The sequence below is a fragment of the Brachycentrus maculatus genome, unplaced genomic scaffold, assembly GCF_059751285.1.
Source record: "Brachycentrus maculatus isolate JH-2025_06_01 unplaced genomic scaffold, ASM5975128v1 h1tg000386l, whole genome shotgun sequence".
Taxonomy (NCBI): domain Eukaryota; kingdom Metazoa; phylum Arthropoda; class Insecta; order Trichoptera; family Brachycentridae; genus Brachycentrus; species Brachycentrus maculatus.
Window position 1 is genome coordinate 999,722 of NW_028281135.1, and position 12,532 is coordinate 1,012,253.

General features: G+C 36.4%; 1 protein-coding gene across 1 annotated transcript; it reads left to right on the plus strand.

Annotated features, from left to right (window-relative positions):
* Positions 1-6,900: 6,900 nt before the first annotated feature.
* Positions 6,901-8,650, plus strand: ich (zinc finger protein ichor). Its single transcript, XM_088270453.1, has one exon. It carries the CDS (start codon positions 6,901-6,903, stop codon positions 8,395-8,397), a length of 1,497 nt encoding a protein of 498 aa, XP_088126579.1. The 3' UTR covers positions 8,398-8,650.
* Positions 8,651-12,532: the final 3,882 nt, after the last annotated feature.

Sequence of the window (12,532 nt, forward strand, 5' to 3'; positions counted from 1 at the left end):
GCGCCGCGCCCCGCGCAGGCCAAAACCGACCTTGACCCCGCGGAGCGCGCAGGAAAAGCGACAGTGAATCGCCTGCCGGTGAAATTGGACGAGATTTTTTTCGCCATTGCGTTTTCGATTTCGGTCTCTGGTATTGTTCGCGTTTGTGGGTCAGTAAGGAAGAGAGATTTTATTGTTTGTTTTTTGTGCCGGGCGCTCGGAATTGTGATTGATTTATTAAATGTATGATGAGTGTCGCGAATTATGTAATCTGCGCGCGTTCTCCGTAGGGGTGAGCAGATAAAACAATCGGGCAATGAATTTAATACATATAAACCAACGAGTGAGTACAGAATTATAACAATAAATTATAGGTTATGTAGGTTTTTCCCTCCAAATAATTATTTGGAGGGAAAAATATAGGTCCCTCAGTATTCTTGACATGTTGAACAAAAACACAATGATTTTGATAAGACTTATTTTAGAGGTCTCAACAAAGATGAAGCAATTTATAGGAAGCAAATGTGAGGCATTTACTGAGCTTACGATATCATCGGCTGTCTTAAGCGACCACTTCACACACTTGTGTAACGTTGACATTATGGATTTCCAATTACAGGCGTGATTATGAATACCTGTTTTTTGAACTTATGCGCATATGATTTATCCAAGCAACCTTTCATATGTGAGTTCGGCGTCATCTCTAACGTAGACTAAAAAATCATATTTTATTAAATGTTTAATCGTGTGATCGCTTAAGCCAGCCAATGACAAGTCGTAAACGTCTGGCGGTGTATGTTGATTACATGTTTCGAAAAACCCTGTGATTCACTAGACTTGTACCATATTCCGCCTTGTAATAAATTGTTTCGTTTCTGTTAAGACATTTATAATAAATCTTGATAACAATTCGCTCACTCCTTTCAAAAACGTCATATATCAAAAATCGTCAATTTTCAGTTGTGCATGTTTTCGGAATGCCCAGAAAATGTACTATATCCCAGCAAAACCGGCATATTTTTAACTTAATATTTACCCGCTACAGGGCAGAAAGTGTTGTTTTTGCGTTTTGAAGAAAGGGTATTGTTTAATTGTTTTTTTTAAATTTTATATACATATATAGTAAATCTTTTTCAAATGGAGAAAAACTCATCAGGTTTTACTATAAAAGATCTGTTGCACAGTTAAAAGTTTAATAATTGGCTTGATATTTATTTTTAATACATTTTATTATATTCTTAAACATTAAAAACGATCTCCTGAAAAATCAAGTTTTTTGATTTTTGACGTTATTGAAAGGGGTGAGCGAATTGTGAATTACACGTCGTTTTAAATATTTAAATATTTAAATATTATTTTCATAATCCCAACGAAGTAATAATACGAACGTTTAAAAAATATTTTTGTATATATAAGAGGTTAGACAAAATTGTAAGGACTGTGTATACACAACAAGGCAGGGGTCGAAATCCATGATAATTTTTTTTTAATGAAAAAAATTATTTTAATTGAACGAATTTAAGAAGTGCATTAAGATAATAATACATGTAATTTGTGGTAAATGTTTTTAGTATGATTTTATATAATTTTATTATAGAAATGGATTTTTGTATATAAATGTTGGTAGCGACGAAACCCAGTCACTGGTCAAATAAAGTATACATATAATAATAATAATAATAATTTGGATAATTTTTATAGCGCCATTTTACTACCTCCGTAAAATACTACCTCAAGGGCGCTTATAAAGACATGGATAATAATAATAATAATGAGATGATGATAATGATATAAAAAATGGATTAAAACGTCGTCAATCGATCTCGGGCTGTCGAGTCTGGAGCGGGGGAAAATGAGCCGACAAATTAAAACACCTTCCTCTTGATCCCATGGGCTGGAGAATGGCCAAGGTGTTCAGCAGGACCCATTCCTGAGCGATGGTCGTCACGCTAGATATGTGGAATAGGCTCTCTTCTTCGTCTTATTCCTCATTACTGAGGGTTGTGACGCTTGTGGAAGCAATGCCTCTTCTCCAGTTATCCCTTGACTGCGCTGCACGTAGCGCTCCAACCGCCGAGGTGCCTGCTGCTGCCTTAACTTGATTGGTCCATCCTGTGACGATCTTCCTCTCCCTATCTTCCCCTCCAGGCTACAGATCACAACCAGTCGTTCCAGGCTATCCTCATTGTCACGCGCAACGTGTCCTAAGAACTGAAGAATCCGTCGTGTACAGACATTGGCCAGGTCAAGCCATCGAAGTGTATTTCATGGCGAATAGACTCGTTGGTGCGTGTAGCTGTCCATGGGATTCGGAGCATGTGCCTCCAACACCACAAATACTATTAACTAACTAACTAACTAACTAACCATCACGCCGCTTCCTCGCAGGGGTAGGCAGAGAGAATAGAGCGCCACACCACTCTGTCCTTGCAAACATTCTTCGCCTCTTCCACGTTCATGCATCTCCTCATACATACCCGCTGATTGTTACGACTCCTAACCTGACCACTTTCAAGTATTTGGCATACCTGATCGTGCCATGTTTTTCTCGGTCTTCCTCTGCTTCTTTTCCCACTAACATTCGCCTCATAAATTTGTTTTACTGTTCTTTCGTTTCACATGTCCAAACCATCTCAACACACCTTTCTTAATTTTATCGATAATACTTATCTCAGCTTTGCATTCCTTCCTTATTTCACTATTCGCAAATCTATCATACATCGTTTTGTCGCACATTCTTCTGAGAGATCGCATTTCGACTGCATTCAGTCTACTTTCATCCTTCTTTTGCCAACTCCATGTTTCACTTCCATACATTAGATTTTAGATTTATATAATAGTATTAATGTATGGAATACTATTATATAAAGTTTTTATTTTATTTTATGCATGGTGTTATTTATTTGGCGAAAAAAGTGGGTTTTACTGAATCAGATTTTCAGCCTTTTAATTTGCAACCAATACAAGATACAAGAGTGCCAATAGAGTATCAAGGTGGTAATTACCAAACAGTTTTTCGTCAGATTTTCGTGCGCGTCTAGTTTTCATTTTCTATGGACAGTTACTATGAGGCAAGCCCTGCTGGGACGGATTGGGAAAATATGTTCAAATATAATACTCTAGATAAAGCAATATCTTTCTTGAAAAAGAGTTTAAAAAAATCATATAGGACTGGCAAAAAAATTACATTAATTTTTTTTTAATATATATACATACATTTATAGCTCACTCCTTTCAAGAACGTCATAAAAAAAATCGTCAATTTTCAGTTGGGCATGTTTTTGGAATGCCCAGAAAATGTACTATATCCCAGCAAAAGAGGCATATTTTTAACTTAATATTTACCCGCTACACGGCAGAAAGTGTTGTTTTTGCATTTTGAAGAAAAGGTGTTGTTTAATTATCTTTTTAAATAAACTTAATATTTTTTAAATGGAGAAAAAACATTCAGGTTTTACCTAAAAAGATCTGTTTGCACAGTAAAGAGTTCAATAAGTGGCTTGATATTTATTTTTAAAACATTCCATTATATTCTTAAACTCTAAAAACGTTCTCCTGAAAAATCAAGTTTTTTGATTTATGACGTTCTTGAAAGGAGTGAGCGTTATGTGGGTGTTGATATTAAAGAAAATGGCAAATAATAAAATGATGTTTAATTATGTATCTTCTTCTTATACGATTATAATAATGTGCCCGTAAATTTCTCAGTGCCGAGGTCACATTTTGCCATAGTTATTTATAAAACTATAGCTTACGACATATCATCTTATCATCAACTAAGGCAGGGTAATCGATCGCCTACAACTTGTTTTTCTGTAACCCCAGGTAACATCTAACCTAATTGATTTTTTTGCTTAAACACTGAAAAATACAGTGAAAAATGTGTTTTTCTCCATAATAATTATATGCTTTTGAAAAGAAAACAGTTATTTGAGTTCAAAAAAATATTTTCAAATAGTTTTTCAATATATATTTTAAAAAATTCAAATTCTTAAATATATTCTTAAAAAAATGTGTGCGTTGAGGCACTTACCTACGTTGTATGTTTGCGAGTCGCCCTTAGGTTATCGCGAAAATCCATAATTTAATTTTTTTCTTAGCTTAGTTTCTTCGTTAAAAATTCTCGAGCTTTAAACCCTGTTTCAGAATAATGATTTATTTTATGATTAAAATATAACTTTGTTTTAAAATCACTATAGATATAAATTTATAGTGATTTTAAAACATTGTTATATTTTAATTATAAAATGGAAAATCACAAAGTTATTGCTTCAAATATAAATTATAATGATTTATTCATTTACTATTTAAATACCCGCCTCCTATTAAAACTTTTTGTCCGCCTCCTTAGTGTAATGGTCAGCACGCTCGGCTACGGTTCTGGAGGTCCCGGGTTCGATTCCCAAGGGGGGCAAAATAAATATAAGTGATTTTTTTTTCACTGTCATATTTATTTAATATTACCCTGGACTGGTACCTGAAGCGGAGGGCTGATCACCTTTCCTTCATGTGTAAACGATCAAGATAACACTGCGTTTACATGACGCAGTGCCCTATGCACCATTGGGGTGCGGATAAGGGTTTTATTATTTATTATTATTATTTAAATACCCACGAATTAAAAGAAGTAGATATCGAATGCAACCCTGTTACAATATAGCTCTGTAGACCGAAGGTTGCACACAAAATATCGCGAAATACTATTGGTAAAAAGAACTTTGGTACAAAAACTGCGCGCCGATGTCTACTAGGTAGTCGATTTCAGGCACGAATAATGGACAACAGATTGCCTCATTATTATAAAATTCATTTTTTCCTTCCACAAACCTATTTTATTCGTTCTCGAAATGTGACCGTCCAAACACAGAGCATTGCCTTAGAGAAATTTCAACAAATTTCGAGGACAATTGGATATATCGAAAGCAAACAATAAACACACACTCTGTAGTGTAATGGTCAGAACGCTTGGCTACCGTACTGAAGATCCCGGGTTCGATTCCCAGGGGGGGTCAAATAAATATAAGTGATTTTTTCACTCTAATATTTATTCAATAGTACCTACCCTGGACTGGTACCTGAAGCGGAGGGCTGATCACCTTTCCTTCGTGTGTAAACGATCAAGACGATGCAGTGCCCTATGCACCATCGGGTGCGGAAAAGTGTTTGAAAAAACAGTAAGACAGGCGGAACGTAGGCGACTGGAGGCGTTTGAGACGTGGTGCTACAGGCGTATATTGGGGATTCAACGGTCGGAAGATGTAGGGAGATATTAAGGCTGAGATTTTGAACGTTCAAAATCAGAACGCGATCGGCTGGGACAAGAGTCAGACGTGTCTCCGTGCATATATTTTTTTTAAATGTGTATCGGAATAAGATTTTTATTTGAAAATATATATCTACTGAAAAAATGTACGTGCAATGTACATAATGTAGCATTCTTCCTCTCTACATTTATTCAGTTTTAGTTAGGTTAATTTTAAAAACAAGTAACGGCGTATTTTGAACGCATATACGTTATTTTATGACCATCCTTCACGACTATTATGCGCTCGTAAGCGCAGCGCGGGCTCGACAATTATGACCGGTACTGTCGGCGCTATTGTGCATTGTGTCTGGGGAGTGCAGGTAATGAACTTCGAGTCCCCCTCTCGGCTCGGCTGCACTTCGTTCAAGGACAACTCGGTCATACTCATGGACCCCTGAAAAGTACAGTTAGAGTACCTAACGGGTTTCCTTGTAACGTACGAATACACTTGCCGTGCCTAAAAACGAATGTACACTTTGAACCCGATTGGTTTTTGACTTTTAGGCATCGTAGAGATATGAGTATCCTACAAGAATTATATCAATTGTTTTCTAGGGATGAAAAGATGCATATTGATGTAAAAAAATTAAAATATCAAAATTCTTAAGTAAAAAATTAATAATTATTAAAGAAAACACTTGTTTTTTACCACTTGAGTTTTATTATAGACTACAAGTTTCAGAAGTTAAACTTCCATCATTCAGGTCTGTATAATAACTTATTATACAGACCTGAATGATGGAAGTTTAACTTCTGAAACATGTAGTCTATAATAAAACTCAAGTGGTAAAAAACAAGTGTTTTCTTTAATCATTGAAAACATGTCTTACCACAAAGTTAATGCCGAAACAATAAATAAAATAAAAAAATTAATGTCCATTACATGCAAACCTTAAATATATATAAAAGAAAAGAACAAGACCATCTTACATATATAAAACAATAAATCTTGAGTGTAAGTCCCTCTCCAAGCACAAGAGCGCAGTCTCTTTTTTGGAGAGGCACAGCGATACTAAAATTATAAGTTTGCACATATCGCTCACTCCTTTCATATATTATATTAAAAATCGTAAATTTTCAGTTGTGCATGTTTTCGGAATGCCCAGAAAATTGGATATATCGACAGCAAACAATAAACACACTCCGTAAGTCAAAACGCTTGGCTACCGTACTAAAGAACCCGGGTTCGATTCCCAGGGGGGGGGGGGTTAAATGAATATTAGTGATTTTTTCACTCTAATATTTATTCAATATTACCCTGAAGCGGAGGGCTGATCGCCTTTCCTTCGTGTGTTAACGATCAAGATAACACTGCGTTTATTTGATGCAGTTCCCTATGCACCATTGGGGTGCGGATAAAGGCCTCCTCCAGAACGGCAGCTGAGCGTGGTGACCATTACACCACGGAGGCTGACTGTAAGCGTCCCCCACAGTATGAAGAATTATATGACCTTTATTCAACTTCTTCTTTCTTGTCTTGCTTGCTGAGGAGAGTCCATGGCGTAACGTCAGTCTATATGGTTCTAATAGTCGTTTTGTTTGTTCCAGGCGCCCCCCCACCCCACGCCGGCGGGAGGCCCCCCTGTCCTGCTCCTGACGGCCCCGCCCCCGGGAGGATGAAGTATCGCGCCACCGCCAACATGTCCGCGCTGCCGAGCGGCTCGCCCGCGCACTCCGCCGAGGTGGACTCCCTGCTGCAGTGCTGGCAGGGCCTGCCCAAGGGGCCGCCCAGCGCGCCCGCCTCGCCCTCCGCGCACGACGTGCTGGACCACCTCATCCTGGCCGCGCAGCTGCCCAGCTCCAGCCTAGCGGAGCTCAAGCCGCTGCCGCCCTTCACGGGCTACACCGGCCACCTCTCCATCAACGGCATCTCGGGCCACCACTACCACGCCATAGCCCAGCGACTGCCCGAGGAGAACAACAACTTCCCCTCGCAGAGCGGCTACGGTGAGCAGAACATAGTCTCCAGCTCCACGTGCGCCGCCGACTCCGCCGTGGAGGAGTCCAAGTACCAAGTGAACTCGGAAAGTGAATCCAAAATGTTCTCCTCCACGGCGGAGAATACGGACTCTAAACTGTTCTTGAACGTCAGTGCGGACTCTTGCGCCAACGTGCACGCGGACTCCCCGGCCGGCAAGATGTACGGCATAAACCCGGACAGTTGCGCGGAACTTAACGCCAACTCCGTAACGACCAAATCAGAAATCTACGACATCTCTTCCATAGAAGATATAGCGGCCATTATCGGCTCCGCTATAGCGGACACGACGGTGCCCTCGCAAGTGGAAGACCCCGAACAGAGCGGCTCGAGAGACAGCTGGATGGACCTCGACGCGTGGTTCGAAGGAACCTGCAACCAACAGGACACGAAAATCATAATATCTCCCGACAACCTCTCGGAATTTGTACTTCCGCACTCTCCTCAGCCGGCCCACCAAGATTACTTCTCAAAATCAGAGTACTCTAGTAAAATAAACCAAGAGTTTCAGACGAAGAGTCAGGAGTATATACAAAGGAGTCTCAGTCACGGTGGGTCCACGTTACAAAGCTTGCTCACCCACGGGTACATGCCGCTTCTTCAAAACAGATTGCAGAACGGCCCACCAGTGAAGCAAGAAGTGCCCAGTTCTACCAGTTACGGGATGGACATCATTTCGACGTCGAGTCCACCCGGAAACGTGGTGTCGACGACTGACAATATATTGCTAAACGGAAGGTACATGCAGCACCATTACGCGATAGGGCTGAAACCGGATGGATTATGCAGTCCGGACCACATGTTAGGGAACTACCCTCACACAACAACGACAACACCGATGTCAAACAAAAGTAAAAGAAGCAGAGCGCAGAAAAAGCAGCAACAGTCTTCCGTCACCCACAGTATAGCCTTCCAGAGCGCCGCAGACCTGAGTGGTCTGCTCGGGAAAGAAAAACCGGTGCACAGATGCAACATTTGCAATAGAGGCTTCCTCAACAAATCCAATATCAAGGTCCACCTTCGCACCCATACGGGGGAAAAGCCCTTCCGGTGTGACGTATGCTCCAAGGCCTTCCGGCAGAAAGCCCACCTCATCAAACACCAACAGATCCACAAGAGAATAGGCAGAGACTAGGAGATAAAAGACTGGATAAGTCATCTCGATGTCTGCTGGCGACAGAAGCAAACTGCGGAGACTCTTTGAAGATCGATCGCTTCAACTATTTCTAGAAGGGTAGAGAACCATTTGGTGTTGGTTGATAGTTCAGCTATATGAAGATCGATCGCTTCAACTATTTCTAGAAAAGCGGAGAACCATCTAGCGTTGGTTGATAGTCCAGCTATATGAAAATCAATTGCTTCAACTAATTCTAGAAGATATTATAACCGTTTGGTACTGGTTGATAGTCCAGCTATATGAAGATCAATCGCTTCAACTAATTCTAGAAGACAGTAAAACCGTTTTGTACAGGTTGATAGACCAGCTATATGAAGATCGATGGCTTCAACTATTTCTAGAAGGGTAGAGAAGCATTTGGTATTGAATGACAGTCCAGCTATATGAAGATCAATCGCTTCAACTAATTCTAGAAGGTCACTTCTCTCTAGAGATCTGGTGTTATTTAATATTCCTCTTCATCCAGTGCCTTCTAGACTAATTGTGGCGGTTAAGCCTCCCTTCGCAGGACGGTTGGCAGTTAGCAGATATGCTTGTCGCTTTGCACGTGCTATGTCAAAGGTACCTCATAATATTGTTATAGCAGGTTGGGCAGGAATCTCTTTTGAAAATATATTTGTTGCTATGTATGTAGAATTTCTAAATAAAAGCATTATATATATCCTATGGACGAGTGCAATGTTATTTAGTTTGTAATTTTAACGTAATTTTAGTATGGTTGGTGCATCACTTCTTGTATAAAACTTATGTATAATTTTAACGTAATTTTAATATGTTTGGTGCATCACTTCTTGTATAAAACTTATGTATAATTAGCGTAAACCTATCTATTTATTTATTTTTAAACATATAATTTTGTACGATATGTATAATATAAAATAATATTTAAAACTTCTCGTAATATAATATATTGTTATTATCTTTCTACAGTTTTAGTTGGTGCATTAAGTATCGAATAAATTATTAATTATTTTTAAGATAATTGTTATTTATTATTTGCAACGTATATTTTTTTATCGTAAAGAAATGTTATTTCATCGAATTTATAAGACTTTTATATTTGCTTCGTGAAAATATTTTTCAATCACGTTTTTTTTAAATAAAAAATTCAAACTTTACAATGATGTTAACACCGCGTCAATGGTATGCAGTGCCTTATGCACCATTTGGTGCTGATGTGTGTTAGTAGAAAGAAGAATATTTTTTCGTACGTTTTAAACTATACCTCTCAAATAATCTTAAATTTCCCCTTCTGTTTATTTTTTCAAGTTTTTTTTAATCGGTAATAAAATGTATTTTAATTTGAGTTTCAGACTTCAGAGTTATTTTAATGTTCAAAAAATATCAATTGCAAAAAATGAGTTATATAAATTATACCCGATATATGTAGTATACCTACCATATTAGAAACAAGTTATTAAAAACACTCTCATTATCGTTCATTGTTCACATAGTGTAGTACCACTTAAAAACTCTACTTCACGATTATCGGTCTCAAAATATCCATTCCGTCATCAGGTCAACTATAGCCTATAAATGTAATATGGTGATGGAATGGTTTTTCCGAAAGCAGTAGTCATGAAGTAGATTTTTTAAGTGGTATTTATTGCACCTATGATAAGAAGTGTATAAGGAATGTGTTATATTACCATACCACAATGTTAACAATGATTCAATTACAAAAAAAAACTATTTGTATTGTAAAGACGAATGACATTTTTTGTAATTTAAAATCGTATATTTATTTCAATGTTTTTGTCATATTTTAGAAAACAGTTCATTTAAAGCAGTGGTCACAAACTTATTTGAAAAACGGGCCGTATTGATTTTTTTAAACCTAAGGGGCCGGATGAAAAGTAAATTCTTTTGCCGAAAAGCCTTTTTTCAATTTGCATCCACTACCGTAAACATTATTATATTTCGGTGTCAGAATAATGAACTACTTATTGGGAGAAATAGATCATTTTTGTACGTTTGGATTAAAAAAATTGTCAGGAAGGATACGGCTCGCGAGCCATTTATTGGTGGCCACTGATTCAAAGCATTTTATTTTAAAAAGTGTTACATTTTTGACTTATAACAAAAATTAACTTCAAATATAGTACTTGAAACTACCCTGACAATAATACTATTTAATAATTAAGTATTTTCACTTTCATACTTTCAAAAAATATAATATAAAAAAATAAAAATGAAAAATAATTTTTCGATAATTTTAATATATTTTAAGACGCAATTTTTTATGCGTGACAATTTGAGATCTCAAAACACCCTGTATAAATTCATCAAGTCTCTTGAATCAATACGCCCTGTATAAATTTACATACAGGGTGTTCAAAAGGTGATAAAACCATGTACCTTTCAATCATATGTAAATAACATTTTCGACGTAAGTTTAGTTAAGTATGCAATTGCACATAGCCTAGAAAAACAACACTAATAATATAAAACTGCTTCTAGAATTTAAATAAATAATTTATATATTTTTTACGTACCCTTTAATATAATATATTATTTGTACATTGTTTTATAATATTTTATATAAATATATATATATATATATATATATATATATATATATATATATATATATATATATATATATATATATATATATACATATAAATATAAGTTACACTTTTTATGAAACGTCATATGGTCGAACAGTTTCAATTTATACAGGGTGGCACAAAATTCATCACCCCATCGGAAAATGTTTATAATTTTTCCAGATGGCGTAGTACGTCAATCAAATGTGACATTTGTGAACTAAACAGCTGTAATATACAAACAGATTCAGGGTGGCGCAAAATAAATCATCCATTTTTGTTTTTTAATAACTTGTTAACGTAATACAAAAAAAAATATTTGAAATATTGTAAACCTTTATTTGGACCTTATTTTTTTTGTAAAGTAAAAAATATGATATCCGCCAAGTGGCTGCCGCCAGTGTTGACAAATATTTGTCCCCGTGTGTATTAATCTGTTTGTATACGGCAGCTATCTAGTTCACAAATGTCAAATCGGCTGTCCAAATTTAAAACACAGTAAGGGACATTTTTTTGTAGTACGTTTTTTTGCATTTTTGGACTAAGTAGAATCTACTTAGTCCAAAAATGCAAAAAAACGTACCACAAAAAAAATGTCCCTTAGTGTGTTTTGAGTTTGGACAGCCGAAATACGATTGATGTACGATTTGCCGCGCCATTTGCAAAATTTTTAACATCATCCGGTGATTAATTTTGTGCCACCCTGTATACATATGGATTTTTTTTGTATTTTAATTTAATTTATTATTTTTGAATGTATATTTTTTTACGTATCTATTTTTTGTTATTCACAACATTTTAGGTGTGTCCAAATCTTTTTTCACAAATCTGGAATTCTCCAATCAGGAATTATTTTATATTTGACATCTCAACATAGATGAGGAAGAATACTAGGCATTAATAGGGCTTGCGACTTGTCATAGGATGGTAAAGTGATCACTAAAGATGTGTAACATTCAATATTCTACCCATGCTTGACAACCACACTACTCAAATTTCGGAAGGCGTATTTATGCTTTAATTGAAAACGTTTTGCTCACGCGTACTTCTGCAGCACCATCTTTGGTTGAATTCGATAAGTTTTTTTTATCAGCAGAGATCTACGTAAAATATATGTAAGATCTTTCTTGAATTATTTTACATACTAGGAGACGCCTGAAAATATGATATTAAATTTTTTTTAAACTTATATTTTGACATGTTATTTATTTACAATATATTGAGTGCGTCGAAATCTTTGTTCACAAATTCGGGGTATGTCAATGTTGAGATATGAATATAAGTACCTAAACAAAGCCAATTTGTGACATAAGATGTAGACACATTCAAAATATTGGATAGATAAGAGAAAAAAATATATTTATAATTAAAATGTAACTTTGTTTTAAAATCACCATAAATATTTTATAATAACATAATTATAATGTCTACCGTTTCCGAAGCTAACCGCTTGTTTGTCAAGACTGATTAATACCAAATATTAATCAGTTAGTAAAGAAGCTGTTAGCTTCGAAACCGGTGGACATTATAATTAAGTTATAATA

Coding starts and splice junctions, on each gene's coding strand:
- ich (XM_088270453.1), top strand. CDS start 6,901: ATGAAGTATCGCGCCACCGCCAACATGTCCGCGCTGCCGAGCGGCTCG.